Source organism: Eutrigla gurnardus (assembly GCF_963514095.1).
Source record: "Eutrigla gurnardus genome assembly, chromosome: 10".
Classification (NCBI taxonomy): Eukaryota; Metazoa; Chordata; class Actinopteri; order Perciformes; family Triglidae; genus Eutrigla; species Eutrigla gurnardus.
Window position 1 is genome coordinate 14,192,718 of NC_139924.1, and position 22,369 is coordinate 14,215,086.

Genomic DNA, 22,369 nt, shown 5'->3' on the forward strand with positions numbered 1-22,369 from the left:
CAAAGATCTGACAAGATTGACAAGAGGACACTGGAGAGAGTTCAGGTTAGTTTAACCAGTTAGATTTAAGATGAACATATTAGATCTTAAACAATTATTTGATTAATTGAGTGATCAACAAAAGTAAAAATGTCAGGAATCCACCATCTTAAAAATGTAATAAGATTTAACACATTTTATTTCTTCTATGAAGGGAAACTTCACATATTTTGGTTCTTAACTGCTCGTCAGATAAAACAAGCAATTTGAAGTTGTCACCTTGGACTAATTTTTCACAATTTTCAGAAATATTTTTACTATTTTTTAATGATCTGATTAACAGTTTAGTCTGGACAAATGCCCATCACAAGTTTCCAAATGTCTTGTTTTGTCAGCCCTACAATCCAAAACCAAAGTTATAATTTAATTGTGTATTATATAAAGAGAGAGAGGCAGCAAATCTCACATTTAAGAAGCAGCAAACGATTGGCCTTTTACACAGTTAAGTGGTAATCACTTAATTGTGTTGATCAGCTAATCAATTAATCAACAGATACAGTTTTTGAATAAAATCCTTACGTTTGATGTACAGGTGTCCCATGACCTCAGCGTTGCCATAGCTGTTCCACACCTCACAGACGTACGTCCCGGCGTCACTGGGCTGAGTGCTCTCGATCAGCAGCCCCGTGGTGGTCTGCCGGAAGCGATTGTCGGGCTCCAGAGGGCTGTTGTCCTTCAGCCAGCGGTATTTGGGCGTTGGGTAGCCTGAAGCCTTACAGGGCAGCTCCACCCGATGATTAATCATCACCTCTCGGTGGTCAAAGCCATCCAAGATGCCTGGCTCAGCATTGGTGGGGTCTGGAAGGAGAATTTAGTGTTAATTAGTGGTGAGAGTTACCAGGCGCTCGACAGTGTAATCTAATATTGATTCTCAGGGTCACGATTCAGTTCTATATACTGTATATTTTGTTGTGTAAGGGAGAGGAGAAAGAAACACTGGGTTCCTAAAATATTCCCCTACAATCAAATCAGGAGTGGCACCCTGGATTTATCCATCTACATGCTAAATTACCCTAATTCATCAAACTATGCGACAATATAAGACTGAACCTACATCCTAGTATAGAAGGTCTGCATAGAGGTTGTCTGATATCTCCATGTATATTTGTCCCGTATGAATGGTTTTGGCGATGAAACTGATTCCAGCTTGAATGCGAGACTGACCTGACACAATGAGACGCGCGCTGTTGCTCTGACGAGTCTCGCCGGTGTAGCGGTGGCGTGTGGTGCAGCGATAGTTATTCAGCCCATCCTCAGGCAGGACGTCCAGAATATACAAGGCTCCTGTGGATGTGATGAGATATCTTTGTCCTGGAGAGGATACAAAGAGAGCGAGTGGAAACACATGAAAGGCAGCAGCCTATGGAGGATGCACAGCAAATCTGTAGAAGTTTGAATCTCACAGAGAAGTGATTCTTTATTTCTACATGAGATGAGAGATTTTAATGCAAAATGAAAAAAGACAATAACTACAAGAGATTTGGTGAAACTTCTATAGCTAAACAAAACAATATTTGAACAAATACTGTAAATGATTGGATGATGAAACACAAAACTAACAAATTGTACTGAAATCAGATCTGCACATGAAATCTTTGCCCCGGAACAGCTTTGACTTCTGCCGTCGCTGTAACCTCGCTGACTCCAAATGTCTGGTCGACAGAGCCAATCCCTCTTCGGCTGTCACAGCCAGTTCAGTATGTAGCGTAATATTATGTTAATTCTACAGATCAAACCAGGCTGAGTGGGGTTGTCAACATCCATAAAGAAAGAAACCTTCCACTCCACCATCACATGAATGCCCACATTCCCACGGGAGCAGATTGATGTCAAAACTGATTGAAAAAGCAATTTACAGGAGATTGTCTTCACTGCTTGGTGGTGGGCATGCTCAGACAGACGCAGCTCAGGGAGCGTTTAAGGACCAGGGAGACTCGGCTAGATCAGCTGATGTTGACGGGGTCCAGAGGAACACAGCGTGCGGTGACCTCACGGGTTAAAAGAAAGGACGAACATGCCAAAAGGAGCATATATCTAAATATTGTGCATTTTTACCTACTGACTGTTTGTTAAGACAAAATGTACAGCTTTGCTAGCTTTAAATGACCTGCTCACTGAGCTAATAAGAGATAAATAAAAAAGGAAGACTCAGACATTATTGTGAGAACTTGGCATTATGACATTAACAGGGAAACTTAGACAAAAGCAGATTAATGCTTTGTGTTCACTGTGATGGATTATTAATGTCTGTGGAAGATGTTTTCCATAAGGCAGCAGCAAACAGGTCGCTGTAATCTTACGGCTTGGACTGTGTATACCTGCACAAAGATTATGGAAAACAACGACGATACACGTCTCCAACGCTGGCATAGTCGTGGGTGACTCTGATTAAGGTTACATGTTTGACTGCTTAGATTAGCAGAAATTCTCTCTGCATATTTTGATTGCGCCCCATGTCTGAAGGCAGTCGTATCAGCGATTTATCCAAAAGTAGAACGAGCTGGGGCTGTGTGGGAGCAGCTGAAGCAGATTAGCAGTGGGTAATTCATTTAAGTTGAACAAGGCGGGATATGGGCTTTTTCTTGTGGCGTTTCCCTCTAAAATAGACTGTTCACATGGTAGATGTGTGCTTTTGGTTCATGATGTTAAAAAAAGGTGGTTGTGCCGGACAAAAAGCAAAAAATCCACACAGTTCCGCTTATTTATCTTATAATGTCATTGTTGTGCTTTTTGTCAAAATGGCCTCTCAAATAGACATTTCAAGATCCTAAAAATTGCATGGACAAGCCGGTGCAGAGGGTTGCCTTTTCTGTGTGTGTTTACAAATGAGATGCCCCCTCCCTGAGGTCACATCATCCCCTATAGATCAGAGAGAAAACAACTGTTTCCTACATTTCCTGTCGAGTTACCAGACGGTCATAACAAGTATGAATGGCAAAGAAGCGAAAAGTTAGATTTCAACATCAAACCGCTAAAGGTTTTAATGTTCCACTTGAGACTGATATATATATCAAAGAAACAAAGCATGCTTAATATGCTTTCGTTTAATATGCATTTTGGGTGTTTATACATGCAAAGGGAAAATCAACCTTGTGGGGTTAAGCAAACAAGGGGAATCAAGAGGGAGGCGGGAGAAGAAGAAAAAAATTGCACAGCTATTGTAAGCGTTGACCTACATAGAACCGACAACAGATTCCACGGATTTGATGTCCTGAAGGGGTTCCGCTGGTTTACATACAGGGCTGTTAGATGGGCAACCAGCAAGTGGAATCTTTAAAGAGACGGAGGGAGGGTGTGACTGTGTGTACATCTATGTGTGTGTGTGTGTGTGTGTGCCGATGCCGGCAGCCATGCATGCGTGCCAGTGTGCGAGACGATTGGTGGGAGGAAATCTTCTCAGAGGTTTTGGGGGCCAGATGCATAAAAAAAAAGAAAAGAAAAAGAAACATTTCTGTTTATGATCATCGCCTTTGCTCTTTTTTCACCGTCTCTGTACGTATTTGTACAGAGGAGAGGAGAGATCATTTTTCCATTTAATTTATTTTTCTTTGTATGGCTTTGCTTTTCAGATTTTTTTATTTTTTATTAATGCTTCTTATGTTGTTGGTACTGATCACACGTGGCTGTGATCAGTAACACAAAGGCAAGGAGAAGAAATATCTTACTGATAAAACACCCTGAAAAACATATATTACCAAGCAGCAGCAAAAACAAAATTCAGACATCTCCTCCAAAGCTGTCCACACACACACACACACACACACACACACACACACACACACACACACACACACACACACACACACACACACACACACACACACACACACACCCTCTTTCCCTTTTTTCTCTCCTCCCTTCTCCATTTTGATTCTGTACTGGTCCTCTGAAATCTCACTGTGGAATCCATCTTGAGTGAGACAAAATGGTATTTCACTCCAGCCGCTGTGAGCTGCTGCAATTTTCTCTTCAAGCACCTCTATGCTCTTGCAACGCCTTTTAAGACGTCAGAGCTCAGTTATTGTGTTATGACAGGATGAAGTGCAGGCGGTGGGGAGGGGATTCAAAACGAGGGCTATTGTATTGAATCGGATTTGATTGTATTCCTTCAGCGAGACCCGTTCCCTTTAATTCCTCTGCTTTTGTCTTAAACTCACTCACTGCTTCAGCATTTCGGAGTCATTCCCGTCCACGATGCCAACATCACGTAAGAAATTAAGATGTAAGAATGGTGAACGTGCAGTGTATAAACTGCTTTGGGTCCATTAAGGCAATAATTGAGGCCTCGGTTCCCAAATGCCTTCAAACATCAACTGGGCAGAGATTCCAGTGTTATTGTCAGAAAAGTGGAGCCCTTCCCTCCATTCATTCACAGGCACTGCTACTGTAAAGTGAAAAAGTGATCCACTCCACCACACACACTTTATCTAATCATCCCCACTTTGCCAGAGACAGAATCTAATAGGAACAGCAGGCTCTCACTCTCGGCAGGCTAAATAAGCCCGATGTAAAGATGAGCTAGTGTCACAGCAGCCTCGCTGCTAGCAGACGCTCGGAACTCGCTGTGATTTAAACCAGAGCCAAGCTGGCCACGTCGGAGCCGGCAATCTGCACTTGACTGAATCAGTTACAGACTGCCAAGGTGTTGATTTCAATCATTCATGCTAAATGAACATCTGCAGACAAATATAGTTGCAGGAGGCTCGTATTTGTGGCATATTACAATAATAAATCTATTTTTCAGCCTCTGGAGTTACCTGAAAAACAACGGTGCTGATCTGCTGGAGGGTATGATGTTAGTTATGTATCTCATAGACACACATGTCCACAGCTGCCACATAGAAGCACCAGGTGACCATAGTTCTGCTCTCGATTTAAACCATTTCGTCGGCTGGAACCGGAGGGCCACAGGTTAAAGGACCTGGAACGCAAAAATGTCCGATTGGGCAACGCTTCATCTGCCGTCGAGCACATTCAACACTGAACGGGTGAGGGAGGATTCTGATTCAGCTCACAGATGGGAATGGTGGAAAGGGCAGTGAGGAGCCCAGGATGCCACTGCACAGATGTCTGCCACTGCCATCTCTCAGCGGAGGGCCGTGGGTACGGATACAGCTCTCATGCAGTGTGCTTGGATGCTGCACCGTGGGTTACTGTGGTGGCGTCACACAGCCGGTGAGACAGACGCTGTTTTGACAGTTTAAAAAAAACAGAGCCTGACACCAGGCATGCTGGGATATCACCACCAACATGCTCCGAAGGATGGGAGGTGGTTGATCATTTACTTATGCCGTTTTAAACAAAGATTTGTTTGTTTGAGACGTAAAAATACCCCGTGGGACCTTAAGCAAAAGAGGAAAAAATGGGAGTAGAACTATGGCCGCAGCACAGCAGCACAGATAAAGCTTTTCATGTTTAACATCTTCGTAAATCTTTAATTTGATTGAATTATACTTCAAACACAGACCATACTCTATCCGTGCTTATTTTCTGTTCATGTATAGGCAACACAGATATTACAGTAATTATACCACACAGTTTGAATGCAAGAGATTGAAAATGTTGAGTTCAGAGAGTAGTCTCTGGTATGAAGGCTGAGTCGGTGAGTCAGAGTTCTTGCTGTTTAAAGAGGAAGGTGGGACTGGCTCTCCGTACACTGTGAGTCACAGTGAAGAGGGACCCAGTTCTAGTCGGGTCAGCAGAGACACAAAGATGATAAATGGGCTTATGAACGTTCTAGGTCTGTGTGGTAACTTCTCTGGCCCACTTTAACTCTCTTGAGTCACTTCAGACATTAAACTAAAATTAAAAACAGATAGCTGTCTGTTATGGGCTTACTGCACACCGTATCTGTTGAAAATTGCACCCCCTGTCCAATTGTTTTTTTTATAGCTCCAATATTACTTAAAACTGCCTGCTATTGGTGTGCTGTTAACCTGGATACGGAGCATTTTAATTCTGCAGTGGTGGGTCCTCAAAGAACAATACTACCATTTACTGTTTTTATCGTTGCAGAGCTGGAGATGTGACAACTACAAAAACATTAGGAAGCAAACAGTGACTCTGTGGCGGTAATGTCTGAGATCAGACTCATTTCTGCCTGCTCAGAGTTGGGGGTACGTTGCAGCGCGAGGACACGGGGGGCAAGACATCGGATCACAGCTTTAATCTGAGCTGATTGAGGTCAGATCGCAGGACTGACCTCTCCACTGCAGAGCTCCTCAGGGCTGCATGCACGGAAACTGAAATGGGTATTATCACTATTCTGCAACCACACCATGAAATACCTATTTGTAATCTGACTGGCTTTTTAGAATACCATATATAATCAATAACCACACACACAATGCCCCTTATGCACAGTGTATATCACACTGATCTGAAGCGTCGTACTGAGCTACTGCACATATGCAGACCATCACGTGTATATATTTGATGTTTTTTATTTTGCTGACATGAAAAGGCAACTTTTTGACAGTTATAGGTTTTGCTGGTTGCTCATCTGTGTCACAGTTTATGTGTTTATGTTTAATTCCTACACCCTCATCCAACCCAATTTCACAAAGCCAATACAGATATTTCCTTAAAAAATTTTCATAAACGTTCATTTAAGGCAGTTAACACAATATTGCAACCACTGTTGTTTACAAAGTACATGTCTTCCTTGGATATGTTTCCAAAACTATGATTGCACCGTGCTAGCCTTCGGTTATGTGTATGTATTTATATGTACGGGATCATTCTTAGTCACCGCACTGGGCAACTTGTCGAGGCGTAATCTGAGCAGCTCTAAAAAGTCAAATTAGGTCATTTGTTGGTGCAGAGTGAATTTATTTTGTAGGAAAAAGGAGCAACAAAGCCGATCTTTTGTAAACAGTCTGGAAGTTAAAACAATATGGATTTTCAACAATGCTGTAAAGTAGGTAGTTTGCCATGTTTAGACTTTCAAGATGATTCTTATAACTTAGTGGAGAAAACAATGAAAATGGATTTAGCATGAACGTCTAAAATGTGCTGTGGATTCGTCTTGAGGCAAAAAAATCAATCCTAGGTTATATAGTTTATGAGTTCACAGTTAAAATATAACGTTATTTTTATAGTGTCATCATCTGACCAATCAGTGTGACTCAAACATCACTACAAATAGTTTCTGCCATGACACAGAATGAACAGGTTGAACATTATGGTCGGACCATAACAACATTGCATGACCTTAAACGTAATACTATTAAAACCAGGTAAACATTAGAAAGCCTTCAGCACTTGTAAAAATCACCTATAAAAATCTCTTTCTCTCAATGCACCTGCTGTGTGAATAGATTTGAGGAATATAAGTAAATGACAGAGCTGCCATTGAAGCCCCGGTGAAGAAGGCATCCTTGGTTCAGTGAAGGTTTTGGCATCAGAGACTCTCTGTCTCTTATTCAGCCTCAACAACCTCTGTGTTCTTGTTTGGCTCATTCTACTTCCCCTCCGATGCCTTGCTCTCTCTCTGTCTCTCTCTCTCCCCCGTCTCTCCCTCTGTGTCCTGAATGTAAAACAGTGGGTGGCTGTGTCAGAACACTGCAATGAAATCCTGCAGTCTCAACGCCCACGTTGACTAAACACCTCACTTCACTCCAGACGTTGACCCCGAAGCTATATTTTACCTTTATTAAAAATTACACTAAAATATGTTACAATATTGAAATGACCCGGATTATCCTATAATACATTTATCGATTAATCGTTTTGAAGGGGAAAAAAACTGAAGAAAGCTGACAAATGAATCTTAGATCAATTAAAAATGAAAAAGAGTCATTATATCTGCCAAAATATCACAAGACAAAAAAAAGTATTTTATGAGTCATTGTTGATAAATGATGTGAGGAGTATAATCTGTGTTGTCACTGCTTTGCACCCCTGCTATATTTAAGGCCATGAGTCTGGATCCATCACTCAAACCTAATCTGTTGAAATAACACTCAAATGCCATGCAGTTATGTATTTAATGATATTATTTTAACGTCTAGGTATTTAAGAAACGGGTTTAGAAAGGCAGACAGAGTGAAATGCAGTGACCACCGGTGCTGTGCCATCGTTAAAAATGGGTTTTCATTCATCATAAATAATTTGTGTTTTGTAATCCATGCAAAAAAGGTCCAACTGGCATGAAATGAACAATTCATATTTAATAAACAACAGAACAAGTGAAAGATAAATAAAACATGTGACCCCATGGTATCCGCTTGTTCCTCTGGTCAGATTGCTACTGAATATTGAGGTGTACAGATTTAGTGGACACAAGGGCATGCAATCTTGTCAAATAAAGATTTATTATGATACTTTAAATGAATTGAATTGGCCATTTCTTTTCAGGGGTGTAAGAAAAATAGTGAGCCACTTGAGTATCCCAAAATACTGTTTTGTGATGCTGGATCATTTGATGAATACATGGTATCCATTTTCAATAAATATTTTACATGCAAAGATGTGTGGTAGGCAGAAGTTCAATTTGTGTTGTGTTTAAGACCTGACCACCAAATAGTAGTGTTGTGTGTTTTATATTTTACAGATAGAGGCAAATGTTATTGTCTTTGCTCAGATTGCATATAAAGTAATTAATGTTACATGAACAGTAATAAATGCAAATCCAGATCCCACTGTTCCGATTACATAAAAAAGTAATTTTTACTCAGATGAATGCATCTGTGATGCGTTCTTTATATTATGACAGTTTTGCTAAAATTAGATTTTAAAAAATGCAATTTATTGAATTGTAATCCCTGTATCATAATAATTATCATGTTGCCAGATTCTTGCCAATTCAGAGCCCTATTTCTGTTACATTTTATTACTTGTCTTTCTATTATATGTTACAAGATAAGTATTTATGGAACCTGTTACAGGAAATAAATGCACTATATTGCATTATAAGTAGTTTAATGTATTTTTGTGAATACTTCAGGAGCGAATGACTCAAAGACGCTAGCCTTGAGATGCATGTTGCCAATAACACCGTGCTCAACATGCGGTCCAAAGCTGTGAAACAACAGTACGCCACAACAGCGGCGGCAGAAGGAGGAACAACACCGAACCTGTGAGACGTTTAGGACGCAACGGGAGAGCACCCTCGTACAAGAGTGCATGGGGAGAGGTTTAATTTTACATTAATGCATGTATCACACACACACGCACGCACGCACGCACGCGCGCGCACGCACGCACACACACACACACACACACACACACACACACACACACACACACACACACACACACACACACACACACACACACACACACACACACACACACACACACACACACACAACTGCTGAAAAGGAGAATCTGGCCTCCAAGGTTAAAGAGTCTGGGGGTTGTTAATGTCTTTGATGAGGTTAGCAATCTGGTGATCTCTTCCTGAAGCCCGGAGCCATTAAACAGTACGTTGCTAAGCAGGTCTGCATTGAAGAATGTGAGGGCAGCATCATCACAACACCAACACGTTTAGTATGATTGTTCAGTCAGGCGGCTGGGGAGACATGATATTATCACTCACAGAGACAAAAAAAACACTGGTAGTTAAAACTAGGTAACTGTTAAGATGTATTTCAGTTAAAATGACTGGCATGTTTAACCAATTTCCATGTGTCCCCCCCCCCCCCCAATAAAAATGATTCACTGCTTCACAACCACCGTCACAAATGTACAAATGTCCCCCTTCTACGTACCGTGTCCATTAGGGAACTCAGCATTATTTGTCTCCAATTTAATGCCACGAGTGTTCACTAATTTCTTTGGGAGCAAAGATGCTGAAGGTCGTTGATCATTCATAGCACATGTTGAAAGACCTGGCGACTCAGGTTTAGCTGCGAGTTAGTTTAAGCTTAGTTTGTAGCTTGTTGAGCATGCAGTGGAACGTTGTGTAGGTCAGCAGATATTCTGCTATGCTCCTGTGTTTCTGACCGGTCACTTGCTGGAGCTCTGAAGAGCTTTTACCATTCGGCCTCAGTGCTTTGTCTCTTCTACACACGTTTTCACAGCCAAATGGGCAGCTATCTAATTATTTACTCAGCATTAATATATTACAGTCTACTGTAATTACAAAAAAAAAAAAATCTCCCAAACCCACAGCAGGAGAAACTGTTGTCAACTGTTGCGCCCCGTGTTTGACTCTTTGTCTGGAAAATTATACTCACAGATCGATAGTAAAATGAGTAATTAAATCTAGCCATCTATTTCAACCATACGGGAGAGAGAGGATGTTGGCTTTGGGCCGGTCGTTTGAGTGTGTGTGTGTGTGTGTGTGTGTGTGTGTCTGTGTGTGTGTTTGTGCGTGCGAGCAACATGTCTAGCACTCTGCCATCATAACCTAATTATTGCAGAAGCTTAACAACAGCAATTAGCACATTTCCATCAGACGACACTAATTTGTGAATTCCATTCCAGCACCATTCAGGACCAACGCATGAGAGAGAGAGACAGAGAGAGAGAGAGAGAGAGAGAGAGAGAGAGAGAGAGAGAGAGAGAGAGAGAGAGAGAGAGAGAGAGAGAGAGAGAGAGAGAGAGAGACTTAATTCACTGTTGAGCTACTGGCAATACTAAATCCATATCTATAGAGCTGTGAAAATTGCTTATGGTAATTGCAGTTATTGTAAAACTAGGCTGAAGCTTTAATGAAATTTGAAATTTTAATCTTAATTTGTTTTTTTTTTGTATCGTCCACATTTATTGACTTTTCCCTCGAGGGACCCCATGTTTCTTCTTCTGACATCCCAATAAAACACAACTCAGAGCCAGATAAATACAATTGTTACATCAAACAATGATTTCCGTTCACTCTGGGCCGAAGGAGAGTCCCACATTGGCAATATTCGTACCCCTAAGTGTATAGATTTCAAGCGTTATATATTCTGATGGTAAATCTGAAGGGAATGTATAATGACATACTATCATCTTATCTTCTATTTAGGGCAAATACTTTCATATTTTACACATCCAGTAGTTACGGAGGGATATTATCATTCATCTGAAGTCGTGTTCTTGTCCTGCTTGGGGAATATATGCTCTTTGGGTATTTCACTCAGCTTTTGGTATCCACCAACTAGCTGCTTATTGCTCCATTACATTATTGTCCTTTATGTCAGTCGTTGTGGACAAGTAGCATATAGAGGGTTACACCCTGAAAACAGAATTCTGCTGGAGCTGAAAACGAATCACTATAGGGTAGTGATTTGTTCGCCACAGCGAGAATATGTCATCTTAGTATTAAAATATCAGCTTTAAAGATCTACAGCAGAGACAACATTTGCCATTTTGTAATGACTTATTATTTTTTGCAGATATGTAAGCACATATCCAATCTTCCCTTCCACGGAGGTCACAGTTCCAACCCGACTCCTCCGGTCTACATGTCGAAGTTTCCTTGAGCAACATAACAAACTCAAAATTGCTCCCGAAGGCTGATCCATCGATGCGTGAATGACATGTAGTGTGCAGTGACTAACTGCAGGTCCGTTTGCCACATATTGAGAAAGTTTTAATGAGTGGCTTGAACATTCTTCAGTTATCCTTTATGACATCAACAGGATTTTTGAAGGCTTCTCTCTTGAGGATTGCAGCAGCACGAGCGCATCAGTCAAAAACATGTTAAAGGTGGAAGACTCCGACAGATTTTGTGCATACAACTGCCTGAGAATAACATTCTCCCTCCCTCCTTCCTCAGCCCCCTCATCTTCCCATCTCCCTGCCTGCCTCTATCCCCCCCTCCACACACACACACACCACCCGTACTGCCTACGCAGAGATGCATGTTGAGTGATAGGCCCGTGGATGAGTCTGGACAGTGCGTCTGAGGCCCTGGTTTTTAATAGGGATCTGTTCCCAGTAATTATGCTGACACAATTTGATCAGCACGGGGCTAAGTATCTTCATCTGAGGGAGATCGGGGGGAATTAACGCTGATGTAATAAGTACAATTTGTCACTATTAAGACGGAGGTGTTGACAGGCACTGGTGTTGTCAGGGCAACTGATGGCGCTCCCTTACTACAGTATGTATTCTGCTGCATCCAGCGAGCAGAGCCGTCAGGCCCCCTCAGTAATCGATTCCGTGGGTTGCTCTGCACAAGCTGAAGCACACGTACTGTGACGCAATGACACACATGCAGTACAATAAAGTACAACAATCGTGAACACAAACAAACCAGCAGCTATACTGTACATTAATGTCACGACGGAGAACTGCTGCCAACAGCTCCAACGCTGACATGTGGACTAGTGGACACCTACAAACCTCTCGCTACCCTCCTACCCTGTTAAAGAATAAAGGATAAAAAAAATGCACTGATGAGACTTCAGGACTTGCTCGTTGCCAGGGAGACAACCGATGCCAAGATCTTGACCTTCAAATCCATTTTGTCAAGCATTTCTTTTTAAAAGAATACACATTAGTGATTTGTGCGAGATCCGGCTGTTGAGAGGAAGCTACTGCCTCGGTGAAATCACAGCTTCTGACTACAACTGTATTTTCAGTGTAATAACGCTTGATATGCACGTATTTTAAGACCGTATGAAAACCAAAACTATTTTTCTCTAGGTTGAACAAAAAAAAAAACTCTTGTTTTACAGATGTAGGCCTCCATGTGCATCATCATATAGCTCCATCAAAATCCAATAAAGTTCAATTCCATAAGATGTCATTCTGTAATACACACACACACACACACACACACACACACACACACACACACACACACACACACACACACACACACACACACACACACACACACACACACACACACACACACACACACACACACACACACCAGCCTACCCAGCAAGTCTCCCCCAAGCAACAACAATATCAATGATTCGTGCACAAACTCTGCTTAAATATCTCCACCATCAGGCTGTGGGTCAATCGCCTGCAATACACAGAGTCTCTCACACAATCTATCATTATTTTCAAATCCATGTCAACAATAGTTATAAATGGAATATAGCTCGAGTCTTATACATGGGCTTGGATCAAGTAAGTGTCCCAGTCACAAGACAGACACCAGTACGAACTAACAACACATTGGTACTTGAAGAGCTGTACGTTACACACAGATGTAAACAAGACTTCAGGTTTGCGGCGGGATCACGCACCATTACATCTTTGCCTGAGTGCCGTAAAGTACGCCAAAGAACATGATGTATATAAATCTATCTATCGATTGTTTCACTGAGAAAAGAAATGTTATCAAAGGTATCGACAGCATTTGTCATAAATTAAGCCGAGATCGGAGGATATAGCATTATTGATGGCCGCCCTTTTAAAAGCTTTTGGAAAAGGTCAGCATATATGCACTGTTAAGAACATACTGCTGCAGTGCAAAACAGTGCTTATGATATTTTACTTTTAGCCATACAGCTAATAAAACATGTTAACAGGTTTTTCTAAACATAAGTTAGTATGCAGTCTCATCACAATGAAAGACAACACTATTGCAATGACATAGTTTTTGTTCCTGTATTTAAAGATCCCATTATTGCAAGATGCAATAAAAATGCTCAGCCATTCATCAAATATTCTATTCTATTCTATTCTCAATGTTACTGAGTTATATAAGACAGATGAGCCAAATCTTTCCTACAGTTTGTGGAAGAAAGAACCCAACATTACTGCATATCACACCTGTGACAGATGTAGCGAAATGATCACGTCTGCGCTTCAATATTAAGCAACAGGAGCAACAATAAAACCCATTTCACAAGGCAGCCATATTGTTTCTTTATGGGAAACGACATTTAAAATGGTTGTGAAATACATTCAGGATTAAAGACTCGCCTCCGGCCCTAATTTACCTGAGAGAGCAGGTCACAGGGATGTTAGGGAGAGGAAGACATGAGGGGAGGGAGTGTGTGTGAATGTGTGTGTGTGTGTGTGTGTGTGTGCTGTACTGAATGCAGCAAATGTAGAGAGGAGAAGTAAGGGAATATAGCAGAAGGACAGGAGTATCAGAGCTCTAGGAAACAGATGACACACAACGTGCAGGATTCATCCCAACAACACAACCTGAGGCCTGAGGCGTGTTGCTGCTCGATGCGGTCTCCTTTAAAAGATACGCAGAGTACACAGAGAAGGTGGAGCGGAGCAGCGAAGATAGGGAAACAGAGCTCCATGTAAACAATGCATATTATATAATGTTCTGTATTGTTGAGGCCCTGCGTGGTGTTTTCACTTATTCCTGTTAATCTGACGTCTGCTCAGGTCGGGAAGAGCTGTGCTGGAATTAAATGAGATCACCACATTTTGTGAACCAATAGGCACTTTTTTCGTGTGAAATCTGGAAACGCACAAGAGGTAATAATGAAATTAACAATGGCCGAAGACGTACATTTACCTGCTTTGGTTTTTAGGGGCCTGAATTTTGTGTGCTGGCTCACTGTCATACTGTTTTTTGTTAATTGGAAGATACACAGCACAACATTACAGAGCTATAAGAAAACAAACCACAATCTGGTAAAATGATACAACAAAAAATTATTTCTGTACAATATGTTGGATAAGTTTGTACTGAAACTTACAACTATGCCTTCCTTCATGAGGAATGAACTGCCCTCTGTCATAGCAGGAGTCATGTCACACATCACAGCAACACAGTATGCAACAAGGACATTGCTCCACTACTAAAACGTTTACATTTAATTGACAGCCAAGATAAATTTGCTCAGTTTCTTCAGAAATGCATTAGTAGAAATTGACCTTTTATGACAGGTCTATCCATAATCACTGTAAATTAAAGTGAAAAAAAAAAAGAAATTGCTCCATTATACAAAAAAAATACTATCTCACTAAGCTTTATCATTCATCTTTCAGCTGTTAAAATAATATTAACAACTATCCCCCCCCCCACTCCCTCTTGTATACAGCAGTCTGCTCCTCCTGCCCCCGGTGCTTTCTGCCAAAGTTTTCAGGTTTGAAATATTGATGGTGTTTTCTGTGAACTTCAGTAGACTTCACTGTGTCCATTTTGCTCACCAAACACTCACAAGTAATGGGCTTTGTATCTGGTAGACTCAGGCTTTCGTCAAAGAGATGCATATCAAAAAAGAAGAGGGAAAAATAACTCTTGAGATGCTGAAAGTTGAAACTGGTGTCTGTGTGTGTGTGTGTGTGTGTGTGTGTGTGTGTGTGTGTGTGTGTGTGTGTGTGTGTGTGTGTGTGTGTCTACAACACAAATTCAGCCTATATACCTCCCCTATCTTTGTCAGTGCTCTCTCTCTCTCTATGGTATTTCTCAGGGTCACACACAGACACACAAAACAGTCCCTGTCGCTTGCTTGCTCTCCTTCCATCCAGACCACTAACAAGGATAATTAATGTTGCCTCGCTGCTCTGAAATCTCCTTGATGATGTGAAGGAGACCACACTTCAGGGGGGGAAAAAAGGAGTCACTAAAGATTCCTGTCATGTCACGTTGTCATCAGGGTGCGACATAAAAGTCTGTGACGTCTGACATTAACCAAAGGTCGCTTGTGGACTCTTTCTACAGCCGCCATGGCTGTGAGCCTTGAATGGATACGCACTATCATCCAATCACGCGGGCCACACGGAGCGGAACCAAACAGGAAGTGATCCAGAGCGAGCGGTGTGGCTCCGCTTCTCCATTGGACGGCGCTGTGATATAATCGCCTCTGGCAGCTCAAATCTGGATTTGGATGCTGAGGACTCATGATGATGAAAAAAAAAGGTTGTTTTATTTGACAAGGGGCTTGTTAGCGGTCGGAAACATGCGCTCATCTGGGAACGATGCTGTAAATCGCAGAGGATGGAGAGCGAGGCACAGACAGGAATGGTGCTATCTGGTTATGGGATCTGATAGGGCATCTGTTATTTTGGAGCTCCTCATCCGTGACACACACATGCATGTACGCACACGCACACACACACATTTGCTTGATATGCTGTGATGTACAATTTTCAGGCATTGTCTTGGCAGGCATTTTCTCTGTGTGTGTGTGTGTGTGTGTGTGTGTGTGTGTGTGTAGGGCTCAGTCAGCACTTCCACATGCTGTCCAGCTGACATCAGGAGGGCGAGAGCTCCTGTAAAGCAACCAGCCAGGCACCCCCATCCACAGCCCTGCAAGCTCTGGATCTGCATCCATATGGTCCTCTCTCTCTGCTCCCCGTCGCTCCCTTCATATCAGGACACAGTGTTTTTCTTTCTCCCCGTCTCCTTACATCGCTTGTGCCCCTCCTCTTTCATCAGCTATGCCTCTACTTTCTTCGTTCATTTCTCCCCTATTTTCTTATGTACTTGTCATTCTCCTCGTGCCTTCTTCTCCGACCTCTTGTCATTCTCCCCCTACTTCTTCCTCTTTTCCCTCTGTCTCTCTGCATCTGTCTCCATCCCTCGCTCCTCTCTCTCTCACTCTCTCTCTCTCTCTGTGCATCCCTTCCTCTCTCCTTCCTCCCGTTCTCAAAGCGAACACTGCCTCTCCTTGTCCACAGTCAAAGACTCTCCTCTGTCCTCTATGCACCGTTTTGGAGAGCCACTGCAGGCCTGCCGCTCAGTATGCACCGTGGCCACGTGGCCCGACAATGGCTCATTTCAACCTCAATTTCCCCCGAAATGAATGGGAGCCCACCCCGGTGCACGCGGCATGCCTTTTAATTGGCCCAAGTTAGATCCAAACCATTAAACCTCTGATGTCGACACATCTCCAGTGCGCCCATTGCCCCCCATCCCCCCCCACCCCCATTCAAAACACACACACACACACACACACACACACACTCCTTCCCTCTCTGGCTGCCAGAACATAAACGTCTTATCTCTCGGCCCAAACCGAGCACAGACGCAATGAATATTCAGCAGCTCCCATCTCCGTTTCGGCAGACAAAAGTAGGCACATGCACGCAATCGCTTGCACACGCGCGCACACACACACAAATACACACACACACACCTACACACAGACACAACACACACAAATACACACACAGGGCATTCCTCCTGCACCCACTCTTTCCAAACAGGCATTGTTTACGCTTTGCTGAGTTTCGCTCGTTTGTCTCTTTCCCCTCATTTGCTACAGTATGAGCAGTGTATATCTGAGAGATATTGATTAAAAGCCAAGGGAGAAGCAGCAGAGCAGTTCTCACAATGTGCAGATATTAGCCCATTCTGTGGATACCAAATCAACATTTTTCACTTTAGAATATCAATAAGGCTTACCTGTATCCAAGAGAGGGATGAGGAAGGCATGGACCAGGGAGGGAGAGAGAGAGAGAGGTTTAGACTTGTGCTCTGCAGTATCAGAATACAACAAGACTGTATACAGTGTGATGATGCATATGTGTGATGTATATTAATACCATACATAGGCATATCGATCATGTAATTTTCTGTTGAAAAACATCATTATATGCTCTATCAACAGTAATTAAGATAAATCCAAAGGATGCAACCTTTGAACCTGAGATCAATAATTAACACAAATTGTTCTTCATTGCATCTGAAAACAAATGATATTAATAAATGAAAAAAGGCTTGAAAAGGTTAACACAGACCCAAGTCTGCCTTTAATGACTTTTGCCTGATATAGCTTGAAGAATAGCATCTGTTGCTATCAGTCGGTCATTAAATAACGACCAGATTAATCGGCGAGTGCCTGTGGCAGGAGCTACAGTGGCTCGTCTAATGAGGAAGGGCTGGGAACCAGGTGTGTTTAATGTCTCTGAAACCCAGCCTGAACCCAGTCCTGAAGCCCGGCCACGAAGCCCGGCCACGAAGCCCGGCCACGAAGCCCGGCCCCAGCTCTACTCCAGCAGCCCTTTGAAATATTTCACTCCAAATTCACAATAGCCCAATCCCCCCGTGGATGTTGTCAAAGATGAAAGAGTGCACTGGTGCTCTATCCACACTGCTCCCTCTCTCTCTGCTCATTCTCTCCAGAATAGAGAGAGAGAAAAAGAAAGTGAATACTCAAGCAGCTCCTGCACTCTTCAACCATTTTACACTACCTGCTTTGATCTCCTTACAGCACGCCGCCGTCATAGCAACGGATCAAAAATCTCATTGTCTTTGTATTGGAAGCGTTTCTCCGTCTTTTACCTTAGTTTGACTCACATGCATGTATTTGCTTGTCTAAAGCATCCCCCTTCTCCCTCTGTGTCTCCATCGCTCTCATACTCCGGTTGCGAGGAGGGGTTTCCTCCTCGTTTAGCTCGTTAGTCTGCAGCGGTAGCCGGCAGGATCAATTACGGGGGAATGTGAGCTTGCGTCTCGGTATCATTACCCAGCAAAAACTATATTAGTTCAGTCTGAGGGGAACGCGCGGGCAGAAGACGGTCAGATTATTATACCAGCCTGCCAGCCAGCTACTGTTCCTGCTCTCTGGCAGCATCTGCTACTGATCTCCAGCCGGTACCGGCCTCGCTCAATCCTCTCTTATGTTACGAGCTAGGGATCCTCTCATGTTCACTTTGATCACAATCAAAATCTTAACTGAGAACAAAGGCACAGGAAATATTCCGGGTGACACGGCACAGAGTAATATTCAGAATCAGACTTCACGTGGAGCAGCGTTTCAATACGGGTTTCTGGGGAGTCATTTTTTGCAGCTCCCACCACGCTCAAAGAAAAAGGCTTGCATAGACAGCATTTAGAAGGCCCTTATAGAGTTGTAGCCCCGGAAAGCTAATAATAAACAGAGTGTGAAACAGTATCGTTTTCATATTTTGGTCTTTGGTGTGCAAAGGTGCTTAAATGTATTCATCTACATGCATTGTTTATTTGTATTGAACAAAGATACCACTATTACTGAAGAAAACCATGCGACATGATCAAAATCTTACTAAATGGACCTATTTTTGTCAACTGCTGTTTCCAGACACAAAGAGGAAGGTTTTAAGACAACATGGGAAGAGAGGTCCTCTAAGTGCAAAGGAAAAATGGAAATGTTAAGGCCAACTCAATCTACTGAGTAAGTAAGATTGTTTGTTTCAATCTAAGAAGCTACTAATGGACCTTTCCTAAACTACTTCTTTCAATCTCAAACACACATGACAGGGCCCTACTTTAATGATGGTTTGGTGTGTCTGCATGTTTTTATATATATATATATTTCATTACTAACATGAAGCCTTCAAAACTAGGAGTAAGAAAAAAAAGGTAGCTCTTGAGATGACAGCGTGGCAATGTAACAGTGTAATAAGGGGTAATGTATAATAATATATATATATATATATATATATATATATATATATATATAAAAACAGAGGTAATATCCTGGTCAAAACATTTGACTGCAGAAGGTTAAACATATTCATATATTATCATCTGTATGATTGCGTTGATGCATTTTGATCTCTCCTTGTCTGCTCTTTGTCTCTTTCTTATTTCATGTTCATCTCTCATGTCTCTCTCACTCTCATGTCTCTCTCACTCTCTTTCTCCATCTTAACTATTTATCCTTTTTCTGTATATTGCCTTCCTCGTCTCTGCCTTGCCCAAATCCCATTTTTGTTTCACACTCTTCATCCCTCTCCTTTTCTGTCCCCAGTGTCTCTGTTCAGTCTTCACTTCTATTTATTTCTCTTTCTCCCCTTCGTTTCTTCTCTCCCTCGTTTCCTCCCTCCCTCCCTCCCTAGGACAGACTTCAGGGAGTAATCCAGCCTCCTAGACAGCTGCACATCACCAGCTGTCTGAGGAAGCCACACTCTCTCTCTCTCTCTCCTCTTCCTCTGTCTGCCTCCCTTCCTCCTCCCTCCTCTATTCTCCCTCAGCCTCTCCTGGCTCATTTGAATACGCAGAGCGGGAGCAGCCAGATGCAGCCCGTCACTGATGTCAGCTTGTGACACAAATTACCTCTATTTGATCGTTAATGAAGCCATTTAGTGTCAGCCAGCGCTACACTACTACACAAGAAGAGAAGGATTTTCTTCAGCCTGAACTCCACTCACACAGAAAGGCCAATAGATATGCATGTAGTAAGAGTGAACATTGTTATTTCTATTATTGTTTTTGTTCAAATATAAGGATGGGTAAACCATCTCTGGTGCTTATGTGGTACACAGACAAGAGGTGTTTGGTTTTTGCCCCAAAAAGCATCATTTAATGTTGGGGATCATCAAGGTTATCGGTGAACAACGGCCACTCGTTTTATGGGATGGGATTATAAAAACACAAAAACAGCGTCCCTGAATGAATGCGGTAAAAATGAAAATCTCCCCGTTGATGTACAGCAAGTGCAGCAGATTAAAGCGCCATACAAGATGTGTAAATGTACAAATCCTTTACATGTCCTTAGGTTAATTAAAATGTAATCCACAGAAGCTACCTTGGTGCCTCCCGATATTTGGATTTGTTTAGATTTAAATTCTTCACATCTGGGGTTTTACTTTGATATGTTACAGTTTTCTTTCTTTCTGCACAATGAGCCGAAGCAACCCAAGTCCAAACATCACAAACAGCAGGTGATAAAAGTCACAAAGCCTTATATAAAATGTCATCAGTGAGAGTGAATATTTAGCAAAACAAAAAATACAATTAATATTAATATAACAAAATATCATCTCCGGCAGAACCAAACATTTTAAGATGCAGCAATGAGCGGCATGCATGATGCCCACATTCCCTTCTATCCTCTAACCGCCAGGCAAGGCTGTGTGTCTGCCGGCGTCATGTGCTTTATGCATTCCTCATGTGTGTGGACAGAGGACAGAAGAAGAGGACGGCGGCAAGGGCTCGTGAGGTAGAAGGAAGAATGTTAATGACGGAGTGGATGGGACTGCCGAGAGAAATCCACACGCCACAAGGTCACAGTTTCCATTCGTCAAAGCATATTAATTAAAGATTTTCTTTATGGGAGGGTGGACATGAAGCTAAAGGTCATGTTGCACTAGCTTGTTCCTGCCATAATTTCACACTTTCGGCTAGAAAGTTCGGTGACAGATTCAGGACATTGTTGGAGTTTCATTGCAAACTAGAAAAACTATTTAAAAGGTGACTTTCAGTATTAAAGGAGGTGTGTTTTTATTAAAACTGCATCTAATACAGAAATGTACAGGTGTGTCAACACCGACCTGAATTTGTAAGTTGTGATGTCTCTAGTAGGGGAAAAAAAACCCTGTTCACTTGTATTTAATGCTGCTCTGATTAATCTGTTTAATAAAAAAAACAACAAACTCAGCTCTGAGGAGAATGTTTGTGTCTCTCAGCTCACTGGTTTTATTGCCCACAAAACAGCTGTTTTGGTGCAATGTCACCACTCCCATCAGCCTTGTTTCCAGATGTATCAGATGCAGCTGCCTTCCTCAAAAAGTCTTCAATAAACCCACTCCACGACCAGCAACAAACAGTAAGGCTGTGGTGCACAAATAAACACTTCATTGAGGTGTCTGACTTGTGGTGCTGCCTCCAAGTGGCCAGAATTTATGCAAGTTTAAGTTAGATACATATATATATATATAAACAATAAGCTATATGAAAAAAAATGTTTTTTTTTACAGTAGTGTCTCTCTCTCTCTATATCTCTCTCTCACACACACACACACACACACTTCTTACTGGGAAGTTAAACAGACAGTCAACCACTTAACCAGCCTAATAGGGTGATTTCCAGTGTAAGATTTCATTTAGCAAGTGATGACAAGCCTCACGTGACTCCTCCCAACAGAAATAAGGGAGATGGAGACATTGTTGCCACAGAGACCGGGAACGACACACTCCAGGATTTGCATAGGGCTTAATTTGATCTACTTGAGATTGCAACTTCCTTCCACTTGATGTAATTAAACCGAGAGATGTGACTAATTAAGTTGACGGTGAGAAACGAGAGCGTGGCAAAGGCAGCTGATGAAACGGCAGAGACAGAGGATAGTAAATATTGACAAGGGAAGTTTGATTGGGAGCGAACAGTATCACAGGTTGTAAGGGATGGGGCTATTATGGCTGGCTAACATGAGCACGCTGCTGGCTGGGTAGGATGTTAGCAGTTAGCCATCCAACTACAGTGGTTCACCTACTAGCCATGGAGATGGTTCCCTTTTAGGGGGATTTTTTGTGGAAGTTTTTCCTTATGCAGATAGTTATTTATGATTTGTGATATTGAGCTTTCTAAATATAATACTTGACTTGACTCGAGTACTCACTATGTCACAAACATCCTAGCACCACCCAGACGGGTGCAGCAAAGGTAACTGAATGTAAAAGGTATGTCAATTAAGCAGTCTATGCGCGGCCACACAGTCCCGAGAAGAGCTCTAACTATGGAAACACCTGTAAGGCCTTTAGATCTCATAGTAAGGCCCTGGAACGTTGTTCAGGTTAAATGTGAGACCATCTGACTGA

General features: G+C 42.2%; 1 protein-coding gene across 4 annotated transcripts in view; it reads right to left on the reverse strand.

The window, feature by feature from the left end:
• Positions 1-22,369, reverse strand: part of LOC311020060 (cell adhesion molecule DSCAM-like) — a 103,275-nt gene that overhangs the window by 40,948 nt on the left and 39,958 nt on the right. For all 4 annotated transcript variants that reach the window (XM_084019855.1, XM_084019857.1, XM_084019856.1 and 1 more), the window contains exons 4-5: positions 1,204-1,350; positions 559-837 (exon numbers count right to left, since the gene is read on the reverse strand). In XM_084019855.1, the coding sequence (XP_083875981.1) occupies positions 559-837; positions 1,204-1,350 (426 nt within the window). The remainder of the gene's footprint in view (positions 1-558; positions 838-1,203; positions 1,351-22,369) is intronic.